At 48.3% G+C, this 24,678-nt stretch overlaps 1 protein-coding gene across 1 annotated transcript in view; it reads right to left on the reverse strand.

The window, feature by feature from the left end:
- Positions 1–24,678, reverse strand: part of LOC127587002 (glycogen phosphorylase, muscle form) — an 88,840-nt gene that overhangs the window by 7,660 nt on the left and 56,502 nt on the right. Inside the window, exons 10-15 of the mRNA XM_052045096.1 lie at positions 24,332–24,478; positions 22,650–22,813; positions 19,845–19,959; positions 16,074–16,175; positions 15,245–15,392; positions 11,664–11,722 (exon numbers count right to left, since the gene is read on the reverse strand). Of these exons, the coding sequence (XP_051901056.1) occupies positions 11,664–11,722; positions 15,245–15,392; positions 16,074–16,175; positions 19,845–19,959; positions 22,650–22,813; positions 24,332–24,478 (735 nt within the window). The remainder of the gene's footprint in view (positions 1–11,663; positions 11,723–15,244; positions 15,393–16,073; positions 16,176–19,844; positions 19,960–22,649; positions 22,814–24,331; positions 24,479–24,678) is intronic.

The following is a 24,678-nucleotide window of genomic DNA, read 5'->3' on the forward strand; positions in this document are numbered from 1 at the left end:
CGTAGATCCCTCAAGGTTGCCATTACAGAATATATAGAAAGTAGAAGCTATACTTTTTTTTATTCATAGTCTGCTCTGTGTTTAAGATGGCTGCTGATCTCCTTAAGATGGCCGCTGGGCCTCCTTCTTCTTCAGCTCGAGCGCGGGAAACTCTTAGTGCAGGAAACACGTAGCTAATTAAAGAAACAGTTAGCCCATTCCTAGGGAGACACTTTTGATTTAGTGTAGCTCATTAAGCAGATGGTTAGCCCATTCCTAGGAAGACACCGGTGATCTATTGTGTAGCTAATGGTCGTTAGGGCTAGTGTGGCTAATGATTTTGTAGCAGTTCTGTAGCTGATAGTTTTCGTAACTGATAAGCCAGGTGCAAGCGTGTCTTAGAACTCACAAGTAATAGAGACGCATTGTAATGTTTTATAACTGTTAGCCTTGTAGCTAAAGCCTGGTATTGTTTTATAACTGATAGTTCTGTAGCCTAGTACCAGTACTCCCAATGCCCATAAATAATTGGGGCACCCTGTGATTGAGTCATAGATCTGTAGCCTAGTACCAGTACTCCCAATGCCCATAAATAATTGGGGCACCCTGTGATTGAGACAGGAAATGACTGTGGCGAAAGGCAAATGGTTGTGAGCCAGGAGACAACTGTGAAAGGAGGCAAATGGTTGAAGGATGAAACTGTGAAGATAAGAGAGGACATGATGGATTGTAACAATGGAATTGAGCTATGAGAAAAGGTATAAAAAAAGGCCCTCGAGCTTTGCTCGGGGGCAGACAGAGAGAGCAGTAGTCAGAGGGTGACTGGTAACTGACTGTCTGGCTGTCACAACTTTTTTTTGCAAATAAAAGTTTAACCTTGAGGAATCCTCTGCTTTTCCTGGTCATCTATTTATTGTGGGTAACCACGACAAATTAGGCGCTGCGAGCAGGGTCGGAAAGAGACCCATAAGAAAATAACGACAAATCAAGGACACTTCCTAGTCCCTAGGGGACCCCCACGAGACCAGCAGGGTGACGACCCAGAAAAAAGATAAGTGTTTTCGCTGTTAATTTGGACCTAAACTCTGTTGGGTGTGGGAGGTCTCCGGACGCAGGAGTGTTAAACGATTGTCAAAGGGTCTCTCCGATCCAAAGAATCTGGCATAACTTGAAATTAGAGACTCGGAGGATTGATCAAGAAAACTGCGCAGTGGGGTGAGTAGAAATAAGATGATAGAAATTGATTAAAGTAAGAATTCCACGTGGTGTTGGTAAGTCCCTGTGGACACTGCCTCGTAGGACACAAGGGTCTGAACAGGCAGGGCCCCTGTGGATAGCGCCTTGCAGTGAGCAAGGGTCTGCACGGACAGGGTAAGGAGAAGTCCCTGTGGCTACCGCCTCGTAGGAGACGAGGGTCTGAACGGGCAGGGCCCCCGTGTATACCACCTCGTAGGAGACGAGGGTCTGAATTGGCAGGGCAGAATAAGTCCTCGACGAGGTGTAAAGGAAAGTTCTGCGGATACTGCCCTAGGAAGGGGTCTGCACGGGCAGAACAAAAGAGGTAAGAATCTTTTGATAGATTGGATAAGATTAAATAATACAAAAGCTGGCAAATTGGGCAGCAAAAACTATAGAATTCGGTGTAGAAGTGGTATAGAGAACAACAGCACTAACAAGTGAGTTAGATTCTGAGAAACACCCTGTAAAACAACATGACGGGGAAAAGGAGCTGCAGTTGAAATATTAAGTAAAAAATTTCCAGTATCTAAACGTGATATCACAAAAATTTCGGAAAAATGGGAAAAGGGAACCAAAGATCTAGTTACGAAATGGAACTTTTGACGTAAGTCTGTGTGAGGAGATGGAGGGGTTAATCAAAATCTACAAACCAAAAGACAAATCTGAAGAAGAATCCAGGAGAGGGAGCGGGAGGCAGAGATACTCAAATTTTTCAGGACGGAAGGAGAAAAGTTGAGAAAAACATATCAGGCGTCACGAGAGGGCGCCAAGAAACCAGAGAAGCAGCTTCACATAACAGGGGAGGAGGGAAAGTCGACTTTATATCTGGACTTAAAAGAGGTAGAAAAACCCCCTCCCTATCCAGACCAAGGGAATCCAAAACAGTGCCCAATAATGAGAGGAGTAGTGGGGGTAGAAGGGGAAGGAGAATTCTATGACGATGAGCGGCAGATAAGGGAATTCAGAGAGAGAAGGGAGGGAGAAAAGGGAGTGTTGCAGGCAGCAAAGGAGGAAATGGAAAGGCACAGGTTAGAATTACAGGAAGACAGCAGGAAATTGCGGGAAGATAGAGAACGGAGGGAGTTTGAGGAATTCCGAACGTATAAAAAGTACGCTGAGCTACTTCGGATGGAGAGGGAACGGGAAAAAGCAGAAGGGCGAGGGAGAAAAGAAACCCCGGCAGAATTGGGGATGCAGAAAATAGAAATAGAACCAGGATCAGAGGCTGATGAGGAATCGGACAGTGGACCAGCAGGCCAGTGCTCGGAAGGGGGAAGGGGAGGGGATCCACTGTTAGTGAAAGGACCAGGACAGAAACAGTACATTCCTTGGGGGACCCAGGACCTGTAAGGGTTGATAAATGCATTACCCAGTATATATGAAGGAGCAGGAAGATGGATTAGAGCCTTTGAGGACAAGACCCCTGGACGTTTACTGGCAATTGGTGGCTTGAAGGCACTACTGGTGAAGGTGGAGGGAACCTGAAAACTAACAGAACTGATGATTTCAGCTGGCTTAACGAATGTGGCAGACAACCCAAATGTTGACGGAAGCAGTTTTGACCGAGTGAGGCAGAGGGTATGGAGGGCCCTCAGAGACTGCTATCCACCCAAAGTGGACCCCAAAGCTTTAACAGGGGATCCACTGGGAGAGACTGAAAACCCGGCAGTGCACCTAGAAAACCAGTTGAAAAAGTGGAGACTAGAAACAGAGCAAGAGGTGGAGGGCGACTAGTTGATGACCACGTTGTTTTGGGCTGCTATTGTAGATGCAATGCCCCCCCAAGTCAAGGCCAGACTCGAGGAGGTGGTAGGGCTGATGTCGATGTCCCACCAAAAATTTAGGGACCACGTAGTCCACGCAGTCGAGAAATACCAAGAAAACAAACAAAAGCTGATTGAGCAGCAGGAGGAGGTGAAAAGAAAGCTGACACACATGCAGCTCGAGGAGCTTAAAAAGAAAGAAAAAGTAAAAGGCAAAAAGATGTTGCCAGCAGCAACCGATCTGATTGTGCCGACCGAAACGAACAAAGCGCCAGCTTCTGGAAAAACCTGTTATCCTGCCAGACAAGGGCCAGAAAGCCCCATGCCAGTAATAATCGTCTTTGGGGGAGCGTTTCCTCAAACGCCATATCAGGGGCAAAATAAATTTAGACAACAGTCCAGACAGGACTGGAACTTCCAAGGAAGGGGGCAGAGAGGTAATTGGCAAAAAGGGCCTGTGAACAGACAGGTAGAAAGAGGGACAGGAGGATTGTGCTGGGGATGTAATCAGCCAGGGCATATCAGGAGAGACTGTCCTTACAAACCTTGGCCTGCCACGTTTCAGCAGGAATCAATGAGTAGAGAGCAGCAGTTTAATCAAGGACCGGCCCCAGCAGGTCCAACCAGACCTGTCAACCCCTGTGGAAGGTGCTAGGGGTGCCCAGAGAACGCGGGTGGGAAGGAACAGTACCCAATGATAACATGGGAGGCAGAAGAAGAGCCCATTGTTCAGATCATTCTAGAAGGGCAAATAACACCAATGATGATAGATCCTGGAGCCACGTCCACTTGTGTACAGCCACAATATGCCTCCCACCTTCCCATGTCAGGAAAGTTTGTTAAAACTGTAGGGTTCTCGGGAAAAGCACAGTTAACACGATTTACAGCTCGAGTGAGTTTAAAGATGGGAAATAATGAAATAGTTTTACTGATTTTAGTGTTCAAAGGAACCCCGATCAATTTGTGAGGCAGAGATGCACTGCTAAAACTGGGATTGAAATTAGAATGCACCCTGAAGGGGTTAAGCATGGGAAAGATAAGCACTCAGCTAATGGTGCAGGCAGCTGAAAGACCGAATGTGTATTGGATAGGGGACATAGAAGATCAAGTCTGGGAAACTTGGAGAAAATGGAAAGAGGGCGCTCTAGCAATATTACCTAAGGCCAAGCCGCCTAAGACTGAGTTGCATTGTACAGTGATTTTTGATGAGACTCAGTGTAAAGAAATAGAGAGAGAATGGCACAGTGAAGTAAATACTCAGCAGCATTTAAAAGGTGAGGCAATAATAATAGGAAAGCAGGGAGCAGACTTACAAATAAAACAAAATGCATTTCTGGAGAAATGGTGCAGGGCGCCAGGAGCTGCACCCCATGTAACGCTGTTAGTGAATGAGGGATACCAGTCCAAAGATTTGGGGTCCATGGTAAAGCAAGCAGGAACAATTATTGATTGGCAGACAGTGACACCAAGGGTTTAGAAGTCTGGGGACGATAATTATGTCAGAGTAGCAATAGACGTAGAGATGGTAGGAAACCCTAAGGAGGTCGAGGTAACCCCTCAACGACATATGACATTGCTGGTAGAGGAAGAGGGCCAGCAGAAGGATAAAAGGCTTGAGGCACTGCCAGCCGTTTTATGGTCACAACACAATACAGATGTAGGAAGAGTACAATCAGCGAGCCCAGTAGAAATAAAACTAAAACAGGGAGCGATTCCACCTAAAAGGCCACAATATCCCTTGAAACCAGAAGCAGAAGAAGGAATAGCGCTAACAATACAGGGATTGCTTGAGGTAGGAGTGCTTGAGAGCACGAGTAGCCCCTGTAATACTCCGCTGTTACCTGTCTTGAAAGCAGATAAGTCCAAGTGGAGACTGGTACATGATCTGCGAGCAGTGAATGAGGTAGTGGAGGATTGGCAAGCTATAGTCCCAACCCCACATACGCTGTTGACTAATGTGCCACGGGAGGCAATTTGTTTCTCGGTGATTGATCTGTGTTCGGCTTTTTTCAGCATTCCTTTGGCGAAGCAATGTCGCTATTTGTTTGCTTTCACTTACAGAAGTAACCAGTCTACTTATACTAGGATGCTGCAGGGATTTAAGCATTCACCGCATATTTTTAACCAGGCACTGAAGGCAGACCTAGAGGGTATAACATTGGAAAGTACACTGATACAGTATGTGGATAATTTGTTGGTTTGCTCCGAAGGCGAGGAACAGTGCGAGCGGGATACTCTGGCCTTGTTGGAAGGATTGGCATGTGGAGGTCAGAAAGAAGCTGCAGTTTTGTAAACGGCAGGTGGAATATTTGGGTAGATTAATATCTAAGGGAGCAGTCGATAGCGCTGGATCAAATTGCAGCAATAACTAAGGCTCCTAAACCTCAGACAGTAGGACAGATGATGACATTTTTGGGAATGGCAGGATACAGTTCAGACTGGATTGGAGAATATGCTGAAATTGTGATGCCATGGAGGAAAATGATGAAGGAAGCTGGACATACAGACCTGAAGGGTGTTTTGCAATGGAATGAGGAGGCAGAAATAGCTTTTAACACTCTTAAGCAGGAATTGCAGTCAGCCCCGGCACTAGCTTTGCCTGATTATGAAAAGGTCTTTCATCTCTATGTGTCTAACAGGCAGGAAGGTTAATGTTGCAGCAGTGCTGACATAGGAGACGGGCATAGGGAAAACAAAACAGCCAATAGCATATTATAGTGCAAGACTGGATGAGGTGGCACAGGGACATCCACCTTGTTATCAGGGACTGGCAGCATTGCGCTATGCTTATGAGAAAGCATCATCTGTGACCATGGGTTATCCTGTGATTCTGTACACGCATCATAAGGTAGCAGAATTATTGGAAAAGGGAAAGTTTGTACTGACACCAGCTAGGATAGTTGCGTTTCGGATGTTATTGACATTTCCAGACATAACTATACAAAGGTGTACCGCAAGTAACATAGCTGATTATGTTCCACTGGGTTATGAAGGAGAGCCCCATGAGTGTGTGAGGGATACGATGATACTTGCCAAATTAAGAGCGGACTTACTGTTGGATGATGAGGAGACAAAGATTTTGCTTGTGGACGGCTCTTGCTACAGGGACCACGATGGGAACCACGCAGGGTTCTCGGTGGTGCAATAGGATCAGTCTCAGTTTAAAACAATTAGGCTGGAAGCTTGTCCGCAACCCTGTTCAGCTCAATTAACGGAGATTAAGGCTCTGACAGCAGCATGTGAGATGATGGAGGGTGAGAAAGTTGATATTTATACGGATTCAGCATATGCTCATGGAGTATGTCATTTGTTTGGAGCAGTATGGAAACAAAGAGGTTTCCAGAAAAACAATGGAGATCCTATACAGCTCTAAATTTTAGATTTAATAACAGCGATGATGAAACCTAGAGCATTGGCTGTTATAAAGTGCCAGGTGCATAAAAAGGGAAATGATACGGTGGCAAAGGGAAATCAGGCTGCGGATGAAGCAGCCAGGAAAACCTCTGGGTGTCGTTCGGCTGTTATTGCACCTCAGGTGAGTCTGAGTCCAGAACCCGTAATGGAGGACATAAATGAAATACAACTCTAGCAGAACAAACAACGTGGAGACAAAGAGGGGCCAAGCGGAACCAGGAAGGCTGATGGAGCACAGATGACGGTTTGTTGGTAGCACCCACCCCTGTGTCGACTACCCTCATTTCAGAGGGACATAGGCTGGACCATTGTGCAAGGGGGGAAGTGATGAGAAGGATAAAAAAGGATGTTTTCTGGTCACCCTACTTACAGGCTTTGGTGGATCACATCTTGTCGCCATGTGAGGTGTGCGCACAAAGCAACGTTAGGAAAGGAATTACGACTCCTGTAGGTCATATACCCGCACCCGAAGGGCCATTCAAACATTTAGTGATTGACTATGTGGATACGATAAAGGCAGTAAGAGGAAAGAGATACATGCCGGTGCTGATTGATAGATTTAGTAGGTGGGGAGAGGCAGTGCCCTCTAAAGACTTAGGAGCAGGAACTGTAGTAAAATTTTTGACAAAGAAGTAATTCCAAGATTTGGAATACCTTCAGAGATTAGCTCCGACAATGGGTCAGCCTTTATCCAAAAAGTGGTAAAATTGGTATTGCAGGCTCTGAGGATAAAACAGAGATTTGGATGTGTATATCATCCCCAGTCACAGGGTCTGGTGGAAAGAATCAATGGGACTTTGAAAACTAAACTGAATAAGATCCGTGCAAACACTAAACTCAATTGGGTTGATGCCCTGCCTTTAGCGCTGATGAGCTATCGCATGCAGACTAATCGTATAACATGCCTGACACCACATGAAATGCTCACTGGCAGACCCATGCCAGTGCCCAAATGGAGAGGCCCATATAAAGGACCTAGTTTGGAACAGTTAGAACTGGAACTGAAACAGTACATGCAACAACTAACTATGATACATAAGTCAATCTATACACAGAAAAACAAAAGGAGACAAAGACAGATCTGGAGGAAGGACCTGTTAAACCCGGAGGTCAGGTTTATGTGCGGGTATTCAACGATGTAATGTGAGTCAGACCTGTGTATCCGAAAACCCCTGTGTGATTAAAAACACATGCCACCAGTCGTGTATCAAGGAAATACCATACTGTCCTTTCTGGTGCATGTTGTTCCAGGGGTCCTCCCATTATGACCAGGACTCACTCATTAAAAAATGAAATTATAGTAGGCCTTGGGCAGCCATCTGTAATAATCAGACGCTTCCAGTTGAGAGTGTACACCTGACAGAGGGAGTTAAGTTCGAATGCTGTACGCGAAAGGGAGATGTCCCTGTTGGTAACTTTACAGGCCCTTGCAGTATTACTTGGAATGTGACTGCAAAACGCGCGATTGGTGCACTGGATGTCCAGGATATCCCATTGGCTGATATCTGGTGGCTGTGCGGTCTGGGAGAAGGGTTGAGACTGACACTTCCGCTTAGGTGGGATGGGACTTGCACTCGCGTCATGTTACTGCAGCCCCTTCCTTTATCTCCAAGTGTAAAACTGGACACACCACCACAGCAGGCACTACAGCATAGTAAGAGAGAGTATACCCCTGACCCGGCAGTTCGCATTGACAGTATAGGTCAGCCTAGCGGTATCCCCAATGAATTTAAGGCAAGGAACGAGATTGCAGCTGGATGGGAATCGATAATCCCCGTTATTGAGATCAGTAAGAATGTGGAATGGATAACTTATATCTACTATAATCAGCAGCGATTTATCAGTTGCACTGAGGATGCCTCTCCGCATTAGGGGAGCAATTGGATGTGACCAGCAAAATGGCATGGCAGAATAGAAAGGCATTAGATTGGTTACTAGCAGAGAAAGGAGGTGTCTGTGTACTGTTTGGGGAACATTGTTGTACTTTTATACCAAATAACACCAGCCCAGAGGGATCCTTTGCTAAGGCGATGAATAAACTGAAAAATTTGAGGAAAGAGGTTAAACAGAATGCAGGGTTTGGACATCAGTTTTTTTGATTGGCTGGAAAGTAAGTTAGGTGTCTGGGGAGCCTGGTTAACCAAAATTGCAATGGTTGCGGGTATAGCATTGCTTATGTCTACACTTATTTTGTGCTGCTTCCTTCCACTCTTTAAGTCCTTTCTAGTGCGTGCCACAGCGAAACAGTTTCCGATACTTCGGGCAATGGCTGAGTCAAACCCCCCAGAGAAGGAAGTTGCAACGACATACTTCTATGATCTGACTCGGGGAGATGTGCCGGATGGTGAAGATAACACTGCAGACAACAATTATGTTTGTGTTGAGAATAGTCTGTGAGGGCCTCAGGGTCTTTTTCCTCATCTCCATTACGGAGGGATGGGTTTTTGGCCCTTTGGCCCAGGAAATAGAGAGTGAATCCATGGGGCTCGTGCACGAAAAGTACATTATACTTGATTTTGGGATGGTTGGCTTTAGCATCTAAATGCCGTGCCCTTTTGAATTCTCTCTCTATGTGAGACCGTTGGGTCTCAAAGGGGGAAATATATAGAACATATAGAAAGTAGAAGCTATACTTTTTTTTTATTCATAGTCTGCTCTGTGTTTAAGATGGCTGCTGACCTCCTTAAGATGGCCGCTGGACCTCCTTCTTCAGCTCGAGCACGGGAAACTCTTAGTGCAGGAAACATAGCTCATTAAAGAAACAGTTAGCCCATTCCTAGGGAGACACTTTTGATTTAGTGTAGCTCATTAAACAGATGGTTAGCCCATTCCTAGGAAGACACCGTTGATCTATTGTGTAGCTAATGGTTGTTAGGACTAGTGTGACTAATGATTTTGTAGCAGTTCTGTAGCTGATAGTTTTCGTAACTGGTAAGCCAGGTGCCAGAGAGTCTTAGAACTCACAAGTAATAGAGACGCATTGTAATGTTTTATAACTGTTAGCCTTGTAGCTAAAGCCTAGTATTGTTTTATAACTGATAGTTCTGTAGACTAGTACCAGTACTCCCAATGCCCATAAATAATTGGGGCACCCTGTGATTGAGTCATAGATCTGTAGCCTAGTACCAGTACTCCCAATGCCCATAACTAATTGGGGCACCCTGCGATTGAGTCAGGAAATGACTGTGGCGAAAGACAAATGGTTGTGAGCCAGAAGACAACTGTGAAAGGAGGCAAATGGTGAAGGATGAAACTGTGAAGATAAGGGAGGACATGATGGACTGTAACAATGGAATTGACCTATGAAAAAAGGTATAAAAAAAGGCCCTCGAGCTTTGCTCGGGGGCAGTCAGAGGGTAACTGGTAACTGACTGTCTGGCTGTCACAACTTTTATTTGCAAATAAAAGTTTAACTTTTTGAGGAATCCTCTGCTTCTCCTGGTCATCTATCTATTGCAGGTAACCACGACACCATGCAGGTCGATTGGGTTGTTAAGAAGGTGTATGGAGTGTCAGCCTTCATTAGTCGGGGTATTGAGTTCAAGAGCCGCGAGGTGATGTTGCAGCTCTATAGAACTCTGGTCAGACCACACTTGGGAGTATTGTGTTCAGTTCTGGTCGCCTCATTATAGGAAGGACGTGGAAGCTTTAGAGACGATGCAGAGGAGATTTACCAGGATGCTGCCTGGATTGGAGAGCATGTCTTATGAGGATAGGTTGAGCGAGCTAGGGCTCTTTTCTTTGGAGAGAAGGAGGATGAGAGATGAGTACAAGATGATAAGAGGCATAGATCGGGAGGACTGTCAGAGACTTTTTCCCAGGGTGACAATGGCTAACACGAGGGGACAATTTTAATGCGATTGGAGGAAGGTATAAGGGGGATGTCAGGTGTAAGTTTTTTTTTTACACAGAGAGTGGTGGGTGCGTGGAACACACTGCCGGCAGAGGTTGTGGGGGCAGATACATTAGGGACATTTAAGAGAGATAGAAAAATAGGGGGTTATGTGGGAGGGAAGGACTAGATAGATATCAGAGCAGGATAAAATGTCGGCACAACATTGTGGGCCGAAGGGCCTGTACTGTGCTGTTCTATGTTCTAAGATAACATCCCCTGGGCCCCTCATAATCTTATACACCTCAATTAAATCTCCCTTCAGCCTCCCCTATTCCAAAGAAAACTCGGTCTCTCCCACCAATCCTCATGGCTTAATATTTTTCCAACCTGGAAACATCCTCGCAAATCCTGGCACCCTCTCCAATGCAATCACATCATTCCCATAACATGGTGACCAGAACGGTACACAACTCTCAAACTGTGCCATAACAACTGCTGTATACAGTTCCGGCATAATCTCCCTGCTATTATAGTCCATGCCTCAGATAGAAAGCAAAGCTCCCTCTATACTGGCTCTGAGGGCAAGGAAGCACATGTTCAATATAGACTTCCCTTGACATTGTCCCATCAAACACTCCCGGGTCAGACACAGGGTGAAGCTCCCTCTGCACCGTCCCATCACACACTCCCGGGTCAGACACAGGGTGAAGCTCCCTCTGCACCGTCCCATCACACACTCCCGGGTCAGACACAGGGTGAAGCTCCCTCTGCACCGTCCCATCACACACTCCCGGGTCAGACACAGGGTGAAGCTCCCTCTACACTGTCCCATCACACACTCCCGGGTCAGACACAGGGTGAAGCTCCCTCTACACTGTCCCATCACACACTCCCGGGTCAGACACAGGGTGAAGCTCCCTCTGCACCGTCCCACCACACACTCCCGGGTCAGACACAGGGTGAAGCTCCCTCTACACCGTCCCATCACACACTCCCGGGTCAGACACAGGGTGAAGCTCCCTCTACACTGTCCCATCACACACTCCTGGGTCAGACACAGGGTGAAGCTCCCTCTACACTGTCCCATCACACACTCCCGGGTCAGACACAGGGTGAAGCTCCCTCTGCACCGTCCCATCACACACTCCCAGGGTCAGACACAGAGTGAAGCTCCCTCCACACCGCCCCATCACACACTCCTGGGGTCAGGCACAGCGTGAAACTCCCTCCACACCGTCCCATCACACACTCCTGGGCAGGGCAGCAGGGTTGGACACAGAGGGAGCTAAACTAGACACAGGTTTCAGTAAACGACAGTACATAAGGTGAATGTTGTTGTGTCGCTCTGCCACTATGAGACATCTGGACCATTATTTGATCATCTACTGATACCTTCTACACACAGCAGCTAGACACAGCACGCTGGAACATACCTTGCCTCCAATCATGATTGTGCGAGGTGTGTACTGCTTGTTGGGCTCCCTCTTTATCCCTGCAAAGAACAAGAGAGAAAGACTGGAAATAGAAACCACTTTAGATACGTTCTCTCCTTCCTGCTTCCTCACACTTCTTTCCGGGGATTTATTCCAAAATCTTACACTTGACTACACAATGTTCACACTGCAGTTACCTTTGAACGGGGGAAGCCAATGAAAGTTCAGTCTGCGCACTCCTAGGGTAGCGGTAAGATGTAAAGCTCCCTCTGCACTGTCCTGGGCTACTAACCTCCACCTCCCTGCCTCTCCAGCTGTGGCTTCAACCCCTTCCCCTGCTCCAGTTCAACTCATTGGGTCAAGGATAACACCTCCACTTTCCCCCTGCTTATAGCATTTCTAATTCAAGACACAGCGAAGCATCACTGACGCGAAACCACAGCTCTGTGTCTCTCTCTGCCTAATCCGTCCGGCATTTCCCATTCCGATTTCCGATCTCCAGCACCCGTGGTGTTTGGTCTTTGCCCAGCTCCTAACATATTGGGTGCAGTTCTGGTTGCCCAGCTATAGGAAGGGATGTCATTAAGCTGGAAAAGGTGCAGAAGAGAGTCACGAGGATGTTACCAGGACTGGAGGGATAAGGAGAGACTGGGACTGTTGTCCCTCGAGTGAAAGAGGCTGAGGAGTTTATAAAATCATGATTGGTATTGGTATTGGTTTATTATTGTCACTTGTACCGAGGTACAGTGAAAAACTTGTCTTGCATACCAATCGTACAGATCAATTCATTACACAGTGCAGTTACATTGAGTTAGTACAGAGTGCATTGAGGTAGTACAGGTAAAAACAATAACAGTACAGAGTAAAGTGTCACAGCTACAGAGAAAGTGCAGTGCAATAAGGTTCAAGGTCACAACAAGGTAGATCGTGAGGTCAGAGTCCATCTCATCGTATAAGGGAAACCGTTCAATAGTCTTATCACAGTGGGGTAGAAGCTGTCCTCAAGTCTGGTGGTACGTGCCCTCAAGCTCCTGTATCTTCTACCCAATGGGAGAGGGGAGAAGAGAGAATGACCCGAGTGGGTGGGGTCTCTGATTATGCTGGCTGCTTCACCAAGGCAGCGAGAGGTAAAGACAGGGGTAAGATGAGGGGCGTAGATAAAGCGGGGTGGGTGACAGGGAGACACCCTGCACACCGCTGGAACATCTGGGGAGAGTTCCACCTTACCAGCTCCTTGGGGTTCAGGGAGGGTGATGGGGGTCAGCAAGGAGGACGGATCTGGAGCTCAGATCGATCCCAAATCTAGAATGCAACCACAGCACAGGATGGGCGTGCTGCTTAATACAGAGTCAAACAGACCCTCCAGCCCAACTCATCCATGTCGACCAAGTTGCCTACCTGACCTACCCTCATTTGCCCGCGTCTGGCCCCTATCCCTCTGAGCCTCTCCTATCCATGTACCTGCCCAAAATGTCTCCTGGACGTTGTAATTGTACTCGCCTCTACTACTTCCTCTGGCAGCTCGTTCCACGTATCCACCTCCCTCTGCGTGAAAAACCTGCCCCTTGGGTCACTTTTAATCTTTTCCCTCTCACCTCAAACCTGTGCCCTCTAGCTTTACGCTCCCCTATCTTGGGAAAAAAAACACTGTGACCATCCACCTTATCTACGCCTGTCATGATTTTATAAACCCCTCAGCCTCTTTCACTCGAGGGAAAACAGTCCCAGCCTCTCCTTATCCCTCCAGTCCTGGTAACTTCCTTGTGAATCTCTTCTGCCCCTTTTCCAGCTTAATGACATCCCTTCCCACAGATCACTGCAAGTTGCCTCACAGGTGGATAGGGTAGTTAAGAAAGCTTATGGGATGTTAGCATTCGTAAGTCGTGGGATCGAGTTTAAGAGCCGCGAGGTAATGATGCACCTTTACAAAACTCTGGTTAGACCACACTTAGAGTACTGTGTCCAGTTCTGGTTGCCTCATTATAGGAAGGATGTGGAAGCGTTGGAAAGGGTGCAGAGGAGATTTACCAGGATGCTGCCTGGTTTGGAGAGTATGCATTATGAGGAGACACTAAGGCTTCACTCTTTGGAGAGGAGGAGGATGAGAGGAGACATGATAGAGGTGTACAAAATATTAAAAGGAATAGATAGAGTGGACAGCCAGTGCCTCCTTCCCAGGGCACCAATGCTCAATACAAGAGGGCATGGCTTTAAAGTAATGGGTGGGAAGTTCAAGGGAGATATCAGAGGGAGGTTTTTTACCCAGAGGGTGGTTGGGGCATGGAATGCGCTGCCTGGGGTGGTGGTGGAGGCAGGTACATTGGTCAAACTCAAGAGATTGTTAGATAAGCATATGGAGGAATTTAAAATAGGGGGATATGTGGGAGGAAGGGGTTAGATAGCCTTACGTGAGGTTTAAAGGTCGGCACAACATGGTGGGCCAAAGGGCCTGTATTGTGCTGTACTGTTCTACGATTCTATGATTCCTATAGCTGGGCGATCAGAACTGCACCCAATATGTTAGGAGCTGGGGTTTATAGCAACAGCCCTTCAAGCCTGTTCCACCAATGAGATGAGATCACAGGCTGACCCATGACCCAACTCAATGCACCCACCTTTGCCCCAGTTACTTCAATACATTTCAACAGATTTAATTGCAACTGACCTGATACTAAGTGCAGTCTGATCCCTATTTTTACTCCTATACATGCAACTTCACTACTGAAACCCTGGCTCTAATTCCCTCGACCCAGACCCCAAAACTGCAGAAAGACTTTCTCCCTCTCCACCCGACATTCAGTTTAAGTTATTTATTTTTGTAACTTATAGACTTTTATGTCTTGCACTGTACTGCTGCTGCAAAACAACAAATTTCACGTCATACGTCAGTGATAATAAATCAGATTCTGAAAACTGATGAAAGTTGCCCCGTTGTCTCCTGACTTCCAGGGGACACAGCTGCAGAGTGCAGTGTTCCTGCTCAGAAGTGTTGACTGCAGTGAGCTTCAGCTCCCTTCATCTGGCACTGTGGGGTGGGAGGAGTGGATAACAAAATTCAGCCAGTGCACTGAGCGGACAGCCCATGACAGGGGCTTGAAGTGTGCTGCACATGGAGGTCAAAGTGCCTGCCCACTGCCATCGCACAGAGTAGAAGCACGGGGTGACTCTGGATGTCCTGGGACCGACACAGGGGATTGAGGGGAGGGAGGAGAGAACACCCCAAGCACACCTGGAACAGCTGGAGAAGGGTGGGGTCACAGGGAGGCAGCCTGTGACACCCATGAAATCGCTGGGGGTGGGGGGGATGGTATGGTGATGGAGACTCTATGCACCACTGAAACAGCTGGCTAGGGGTGAGATGGGTGAGGGAGACATCTGGAACATCTGGGAAGAGTGTGGAGTGATGGAGACACCCTGAATAACCCTGGGACATCTGGGGAGGGTGTGGGGTGATGGGGGACACCCTGCACACCCCTGGAACAGCAGGCTGGGAGGGAGTGGTGTCGGGGAGGGCGGTGGGGTGGGGGCGAGGGCAGCGGGGGGCAAGGGCGGCGGGGTGGTGGGGGGCAGCCTGCACTCACGGTTGTAGAAGGTGATGACGTGCAGGCAGTTGAGCAGCTGCCGTTTATATTCGTGGATCCGCTTGACCTGCACGTCGAACATGGAGTTGGGGTTGATCTTCACCTTGTACGTCTTCTCCAGGTAGGCCGAGAACTTCAGCTTATTCTCCTGCAGCACAGGGAGCCGCTGTCACCGAGTGGCCTGCTCAGGGGGTGGTTCCTCCCCCTCCCCGCACCTTTGTCTCGACCACCTCTGCCCATCACCTCACTTCCTCCCACCCACCTACAACCCCCACCATCCCATCACCCAAATCCTGCTCCTGTCCTTCACCCCTCTCACAGCCCCTCTACCCCCACAACCCCTCCCTCTCTCCCCCACACCTCCCTCTCCCCTTCACACCCCCAGCCCTTCTCCCCCTCACATCCCGTCCCTCTCCCCCAACACCCCCAGCCCTTCTCCCCCTCACATCCCCAGTCCCTCTCCCCCAACATCCCCAGCCCTTCTCCCCCTCCCCTGCTCCCTCACACCCCCAGCCCTTCTCCCCCTCACACCCCCAGCCCCTCCCCCCTACACCTCCAGCCCTTCTCCCCCTCTCGCTTCCTCACATCCCTACACACTGGTCCCACCGTTCTACCAACAGGTGCAACGCTTAGGATCCGGTAGCTGGGCAGCCAATCAGGAAGCCAGCAGATTACTCTGGGAGTGGTCATTCGTTCTAAGTCACTGAGATGTCCCGAGCTGGTGACAGAGGCTACAGACGTTAAACTTCCCTCACTTTACTACTGGCTGGGCTTCAGTCAGAATAAATGCCTTCATACTGAGGAAATGGGAGATGAAGTGTTTGACTACCTGTTTGACTTTAGCCACAGCCCGGATGAATCCTTCATCATTAACGAACCCCAGCAGCTTCTTCAGCTGGTCCAGATCGCAGATGTAGTCTTCACCGATTTTCTGAGGCGAGAGAGAGAGAGAGAGGGAGAGAGGGAGAGAGAGGGGGAGAGAGAGAGAGAGAGAGAGAGAGAGAGAGAGAGAGAGAGAGAGAGAGAGAGAGAGAGAGAGAGAGAGAGAGAGAGAGAGAGAGAGAGAGAGAGAGAGAGAGAGAGAGAGAGAGAGAGAGAGCGGGTCAGCCCTCAGTGAGGAGGGGGTAGAGGACGCTTGTGTCTATGGTGGAGCAGTGGGAGTCATCGGGACGGACAACTCTGCACTTTAACTCAGCCTGCATGTTAAATGGGTGGGAGCATGCACAGCACCAGTTATACTGAACGTGGTAGAAGCGGGTACAATTAAAAAGAAATTTGGACATGTACACAGGATAGGAAAGGTTTAGAGGGATATGGGCCAAACGCAGGCAGACAACTTGGTCAGGATGGGTGAGTGGGGCCAAAGGGCCTGTTTCTGTGCTGTACAACTCTATGATACAAGACCATAATAAGAATGGGATGAGGCCACTCGGCCCCTCAAACCTGTCCTACCATTCAATATGATCATGGCTGATCTGCCCCAGGCCTCAACTCTTCCTTCTGTGCCAGCTCTCATCTCCCCCCCCTTCAATTCCCCCCAGTGATCCAGCCCCCACAATGCCCCAGGGAAGAGAATTCGTGAGATTCAGCAACACCACCCCCCCAACCCTCTGTGAGACGTTCCTACGTACCACAGTATCAGACGACCAACGCTTAGCTTGAAACTACGTCCTCTGGTTTGAGACTTTCCCATTAGTGGACTGATCTCAGCATTCACCCTGTCGAGCCCCGTCAGGATCGTGTATGTTTCAACAGGATCACCCCTCATTCTTCTGAACTCCACAGAATACATTCCATCAGATTTCCCCCAGCCCTATGGAGTTCAATACTGGAGCAGAGTACAAAAGGTAGGGTTCCAACTGCTCCCAACAGTTTCCTACTCCTATTGAATGGTCCCCTAGTACGATAAGATGGATCCTTGACCTCACAATCTACCTCGTCGTGGCCCTTGCACCTTATTGTCTGCCTGCACTGCACTTTCTCTGTAGCTGTGACACTTTACTCTGTATTCTGTTATTGCTTTACCCTGTACTACCTCAATGCACTGAGTATTGAATTGATCTGTACAAATGGTATGCAAGACAAGTTTTTCACTGTATCTCAGTATATGTTACAATAAGAAACCAATTTTCTTATCAGGCAGGGTTCAATTTATGGAACACAGGACAGTACAGCACAGGAACAGGCCCTTCAGCCCAACACGTCTGTGCCCAACACAATGCCGAATTAAACCAAATCTCTTCTGCCTGCACGTGATCCGTATCCCTCCATTTCCTGCATATTCATGTGTCTAACAGCCTCTTAAACACCATTATCATAACTGCTTCCACCCCCACCTCTGGCAGCGCATTCCAGGCACCCACCACTCTCTGTGTAAAAAAAACTTGCCCAGCACATCTCCTTTAAACATTCCCCTCTCACCTTAAATGCATGCCCTTTAGTATTTGACATTTCTACCCTGGGAAAAAGACTCTGTCTACCCTATCTATGCCTCTCACAATTTTATAAACCTCCATCAGGTCTCCCCTCAGCCTCCTACACTCCAGAGAAAACAACCCAAGTTTGTCCAACCTCTCCTTATAGCTCACACCTTCTAATCCAGACAGCATCCTCTCCAGCACCCACTTTATCCCCCACCACTGTTGTCCAGAGGTAGCACTCCCTCTGCTGCCTGCAATGTAGCATCTTGGAAGTTCCAGTCCAGATACTCCGGCCCGTGATCCGATGCTCCCAGGCTGCGCTGCTAGAGATCGGGCAAACTGAGTCCCCGAACACCCTCCTGAGTGAATGTAAAAGACCCCACAGCGCTAACTGAAGAGCAGGCCCCTTGGTACACTGGCCCCTCAGTGACCGTTTGTGGGAGCTTGCAGTGTTGACACTGCCTGCTATCTTTGCTACATTAAAAAAGTAGTTGACTGGGCATAGAGCAGATGAGAACATGGAATATTTTACTTCAATGTTGCCTGTGTCACAAGGATTAATCTAGTAAGTGCTTGAATCTACAAAGTTTCCAGAACCTTGCCGAAGAGCATGATATAATGATCCCTGGCTTAGTGGAACAGGTCGGGGGTGTGAGAGGCAAGTGGAGCGGGAAGGGAGATCTGATGAAAATACCTTCCTATCTCTGTGAGGGGTAGGAGGAGGCAGTTGTGTGGCTGCATCCGAGTGGCTGTTCTACCACAGAAGGATCACGGTCTAACATGCCCACAACAGCCAGTGGAGGAAGATGGTAAGTGGGTAGGTGGGGGGGGGGGGTGGTGGGGGGGGAAGGCATTCAGAAATAATAGTTGGGACATCATGTTACAGGTGCACAGGACGTTGGCAAGACTGCACTTGGAGCATTGTGTACAGTTCTGGTTGCTGTACTAAAGGAAGGATGTGATTCCTTTGGAGAGGGTGCAGAAGAGATCCACAAGGATGTTGCCGGGACCGGAGGGTTTGCGCTACAAGGAGAGTGGACGGGCTGGGGCTAGTTTCCCTGAAGCGAAGGAGAGGTAAAGATAAGGTGGACGGTCACAGTCTTTTCCCCAGGGTAGGGGAGTCTAAACCTAGAGGGGGTATAGATTTAAGTTGAGAGGGGAAAGATTTAAAGGGAACTTGAGGGGCAAACTTTTCCACACAGACGGTGGTGGGTGTATGGAACAAGCTGCCAGAAGAGATGGTACAATTAGAACATTTAGAAGATTTTAGACAGGTTCATGGATAGGGAAGGTTCAGAGGGATATGGATGAAATGCATGCAAATGGGACCAGCTCAGGAAGGCAAGTTGGTCGGCATGGACGAGTTGGGCCGAAGGGCCTGTTTCCGCGCTGTATAACCCAATGACTCTAATGTGTTACCTATTCCGTTTTACCCCAGGAACACAGCACAAGCCCACCCACTCTCCTGGGCTAAGCAATAGGACTATTGAACAGTTCCCTTATACGATGAGATGGACTCTGACCTCACGATCTACCTTGTTGTGACCTTGCACCTTATTGCATTGCACTGCCTCTGTAGCTGTGACACTTTACTCTGTACTGTAATTGTTTTTACCTGTACTACCTCAATGCACTCTGTACTAACTCAATGTAACTGCACTGTGTAATGAATTGACCTGTATGATCAGTTTGCAAGACAAGTTTTTCACTGTACCTCGGTACAAGTGACAATAATAAACCAATACCAATACTTTGCTAGTGTTATCCAGTGTCCTATAACCAATTCCTTAATAATAGATTCCAGCATTTCCCCTACAGACGTCACGTTAACTGGTCTAGACCACCTTGTTTTCATTCCCTTCCCTTTTTAAATAAAAAGCTTCAAATTTGCTTCTTCCAATCTACACCATTTTAGAATCTGTGGAATTTTGGAAGCTAATGCTCAATGCGTCCTCTGTCTCCATAGCTACCTCCCAAACCCTAGGATGCAGGACATCATTCATGGAGATTTATTGGGCTTTTGGTCCCAGACATTTCTCCAAACTATTTATTTGTTCACTAATGAACCTTAAAACCAGGGAGCGAGGCTCAAGGACAGGCTAGCCTGCACTGCCCAATGGCAGCCGGCAAGGCAGCCACTCTCAAGGACCTGGGAGGGAGAGGGTGGGAGGAAGAATTACCTCAGCGATGACGTCTGCAAGGCCTGAGTTACAGAGCACCAGCCAGCGGCGTGGAGTGATCCCGTTGGTCTTGTTCTGGAATTTGTTGGGCTCAAGCTCGTAGAAATCCTTGAAGCTGTGTTAAAAAAAAAAGTACTGGCATTTAAATACAGGGCAATTATGGACTCACTGTGTAGCTGGCAGGACAGGCATGGTAGGATTATTTCCCTGGGATGGAGTGATTCAACACAAACTGCCTGTGGAAAATTAATTCAAGACACTTAAAACCTTGGATGGGGCAGTGGATCTGAGTTTCCATTTTGCAGGTATTGATATGATTGTCAATAAGTACAGGCTGCTTGCCTGAATGCCACAAGTTTTATAGAGGTCATTATGGAGTCATTAGATTTAGCAAGCCGAGGTCAGAATCACGAGGAAAATCTGGCGGGACATTATAGTTCGACCGCTGGAGCAGGCTAGCGCATCAGGGAACAGGGGTTCATAATGATAAGAATGACCCCCAATCCAACAGGTGGATTGAGGGATTTACATCCCTTTGACAGTCTGAGGATATTACAGCCCTGCTCCTGCTGACAGACTCATACCCTGTCAGAAATGCATTAGCCCTTGCTGGACCTGATGTATTTGGACTTGCACACACAAAATGCTGGAGGAACTCAGCAGGTCAGGCAGCATCATAGAACCATGGAACACTACAGCACAGAAAACAGGCCATTCGGCCCTTCTAGTCTGTGCCGAAACTTTATTCAGCTAGTCCCATTGCATAACCCTCCAGACCTCTCCCGTCCATGTATCTATCCAATTTATTCTTAAAACTTAAGAGTGAGCCCACATTTACCACGTCAGATGGCAGCCTGTTTTACACTCCCACCACTCCCCCTAAACCTTTCCCCTTTCACCCTAAAGCCATTTCCTCTCATACTTATCTCTCCTAATCTAGGTGGAAAGAGCCTACTCGCATTTACTATGTCTATACCCCTCATAATTTTGTAAACCTCTATCAAATCTCCCCTCATTCTTCTACGCTCCCAGGAATAAAGTCCTAACCTGTTCAATCTCTCCCTGTAACTCAACTCCTGAAGACCCGGCAACATTCTAGTAAATCTTCTCCACGCTCTTTCGATCTTACTGATATCCTTCCTATAGTTAGATGACCGGAACTGCACACAATGCTCCAAATTTGGCCTCATCAATTTATTTCCCTCCATAGCTGCTGCCTGACCTGCTGAGTTCCTCCAGCATTTTGTGTGTGTTGTTCCAGATACCAGCATCTCTTGTGTCTTTGTTATGGTTTGGACTTGTAGGACAGTATGCAGGCATGAATGAAGAGGTAAACTACTAAATTGGTACAGGAACGATAGTGGTTAAGTTACCAGACTAGTAACATGGATACAGGTTGAAACTCTCTAGTGGTGCACCCTTGGGACCCGACTGGTACCAGATCACAGAAATTGTCCCCCGACAACCTTCCCCTAAGCAGGAGGACTGATTTTTTTTTAAGTATAGACACTCGCAGGGTCATGCAAGGGTTCTGAGAACCGTCCCCTAACCTGAACCTTCCCCAAGTTGGAAATGCTGTCGGCTGAGGTCACGAAAGCTGCACTGGTAGGTTAATTAGCTGCAGACTGTGGTTGCCCAGCTATAGGAAGGACGTCATTAAGCTGGAAAGGGTGCAGAAAAGATCCACGAGGATGTTACTGGGACTGAAGAGCTTGGTTTATAAAGAGAGAGACTGGATAGACCGGGACTGTTTTCCCCGGAATGAAGGAGGCTGAGGGGTGAGTTTATAAACTCATGAGGGGCATCGATAAGGTGGATGGTCACAGTCTTTCCCCCAGGGTAGGGGAGTCAAAAACTAGAGGGCACAGGTTTAAGGTGAGAGGGGCAAGATTTAAAAGGGACCTAAGGGACAAATTTTTCACACAGAAGGTGGTGCGTATATGGAACGAGCTGTCAGAGGAAGCTGTAGAGGCGGGTACAATTACGAGATTTAAAAAACATTTGGAAGGGTACATGGATTAGAGGGACATGGGCCAAACGCAAGCAAATTGGACTAGCTCGGATAGACAGCTTGGTCGTCATAGATGAGTTGGGCCGAAGGGCCTGCTTCAGTGTTGTATAACTCTATGACTCCCCAGAGCACGGGTAAAGCTCCCTTCACTGTCAGAGTGAACCACTGCAGAGAGTTGTGGACGCATCCCAGTGCATCACGGACACCAGCCTCCCCTCCTTGGACTCTGTCTTTACCTCTCGCTGCCTTGGTGAAGCAGCCAGCATAATCAAAGACCCCACCCACCCGGGTCATTCTCTCTTCTCTCCTCTCCCATCAGGCAGAAGATACAGGAGCCTAAGGGCACGTACCACCAGGCTCAAGGACAGCTTCTACCCCACGGATATAAGACTATTGAACGGTTCCCTTATACAATGAGATAGACTCTGACCCCACGATCTACCTTGTTGTGACCTTGCACCTTATTGCACTGCACTTTCTCTGTAGCTGTGACACTTTACTCTGTACTGTTATTGTTTTTACCTGTACTACATCAATGAACTCTGTACTAACTCAATGTAACTGCACTGTGTAATGAATTGACCTGCACGATCGGTTTGCAAGACAGTTTTTCACTGTACCTTGGTACAAGTGACAACGGTAAGCCAATACCATCACATACACCTCATAGCGGGTACAGCATGGGGTTAGATACAGTGTGAAGCTTCCTTTACACTGTCCTGTCACTTACCCCCAGGGCTATTAAAGTACTAACTGTGTGGGAGGGTTTGGGAGCAACATGCTGCAGAACTTACATTGTTTTTTTCAGGATATCGGAGTGGATGCGGGCAACTCCATTGACAGCGTGCGAACCAACAATGCACAGGTGAGCCATGTTAATCCTCTTTATGGATCCCTCTTCAATCAGGGACATGCGACGCAAGCGGTCGTGGTCTCCCGGGTACAGTTTGGAGACGTTCTGTGGGGACAAGGAATTAAGACGGTCCTCATCCGACACACGAAGGGTACAAACCTGCCATGTGACCCGGGCATCCAGGATTGGCTGTCCCACTGAGTCCCCAGTGCCCCTGGATGGGGGTTGCTAAAAGTGCACCCTGCACAGCATAGCAGGGAACACCCGCTTCACCCCACCCACCCACGTCTCACAGTAATGGCCCGTCCCAGAGAACGCACTCTCCCAGTGAGAGGCCATTGCAGGGAGACCCCAGCCCGCAAAGAGGGGCTGAACCAGAGGGTATCCACACCACCCTCCCCCCCACCCCCAACAGAGGAGCCGGGTTGGACAAGAGCTCCCCACCCCACCCCAATTGAGGTCTGTTCCAGTGGGGAGAGCATACCCGCCTGTAGGTATCCCTCACCCATCCGAGAGGGGCCACTATAGTGGCGTGTGGCTAACCAATCCAGAGTCACTTTTGTGGTAAGAATTAGGGGGAGGAGGGCGAACATGCGTCAGTCTACACTGGGGGAAATCGGCAGTGGAAAGGGTCAGCAGCTTTAAATTCCTGGGGGCTAACATATCGGGTGACCTGTCCTCGGCCCAGCACATAGATGCAATGACAAGGCAGGTGAGCCAGCATCTTAGAAGGTTTGGCCGAAAACTGTTGAAAGTATGCTGAATGGCTGCATCGCGGTCTGGTACGACAATTCGAATGCACAGGAACGCAAGAAGCTGCAGAGGGCAGTGGATTCAGCCCAATACATCATGGGCACAGCCCTCCCCACCATCGGCAGTAATCTACAGGAGGCGCTGCCTCAAGAAGGCAACATCCATCATCAAAGATCCCCACCATTCGGGCCGTGCCATCTTCCCGCAGCTCCCATCGGGCAGGAGGCACAGAAGCCTGAAGTCCCCACACCACCAGGTTCAGGAACAGCTACTTCCCTTCAACCATTCGGTTCTTGAACCAACCGGCACAACCCTAGTCACTACCTCAGTGTAGCAACACTGGGACATCTTACTCTGTACTGTTATTGTTTTTACCTGTACTACATCAATGCACTCTGTACTAACTCAGTGTAACTGCACTGTGTAATGAATTGACCTGTACGATCGGTTTGCAAGACAAGTTTTTCACTGTACCTCGGTACAAGTGACAATAATAAACCAATACCACTTTGCACTAAAATGGACTTTTTTTGTTCTAATTATGTTACAAAAATAGTGCATAATTTATGTTTAATTTATGTTTTTTCTTGTGAATGCTGCTTATCTGACGCTCTGTGCCTGTGATGCTGCTGCAAGTAAGTTTTTCACTGCACCCGTGCACACACGGACTTGTTCATCTGACAAGAAACTCGACACTGACTTTGAAGGAGGATCACCCGCTAACGGCGGAACTCTCCGCAGAGGACAAACGGCCTCTTCGGCTCCTGCGGCAGAAGTGGAGCCGGCGGCCGAGTACGAGGATACGGTAATGGGGGAACGGCGGGCATGAGCGACACCAGACCCCCTTCCAAGGGAATGCAGACGTCTCACCTCCAGGTGCCTCCGGTTGATCTCATAGATGATGGACAGGTGACGCGGCAGCAGGGACTCGAAGAGGTGCACGGGCCAGCGCTCCAGGGCTTCCGGCAGCACTGTGTGGTTGGTGTAGGCGCAGGTGCGTTTCGTGATTTCCCAAGCCTAGAGCAGCACGAGACGGAGACAACCTGATCAGATGTTGTGAACTGGTGACAACCTCCAGCTCAGTCCACACGGGATATCGGGTGGTTGTACGAGATTTAGTCATTTATTCCTTGCTGCCTTTGTGGAAGTTTTTATGGATACTGTCACACATATCAAACATCTTTCTGCAGTGCATAGAGCAATACTGCGTGGAAACA

Source organism: Pristis pectinata, chromosome 38 (assembly GCF_009764475.1).
Source record: "Pristis pectinata isolate sPriPec2 chromosome 38, sPriPec2.1.pri, whole genome shotgun sequence".
NCBI lineage: Eukaryota > Metazoa > Chordata > Chondrichthyes > Rhinopristiformes > Pristidae > Pristis > Pristis pectinata.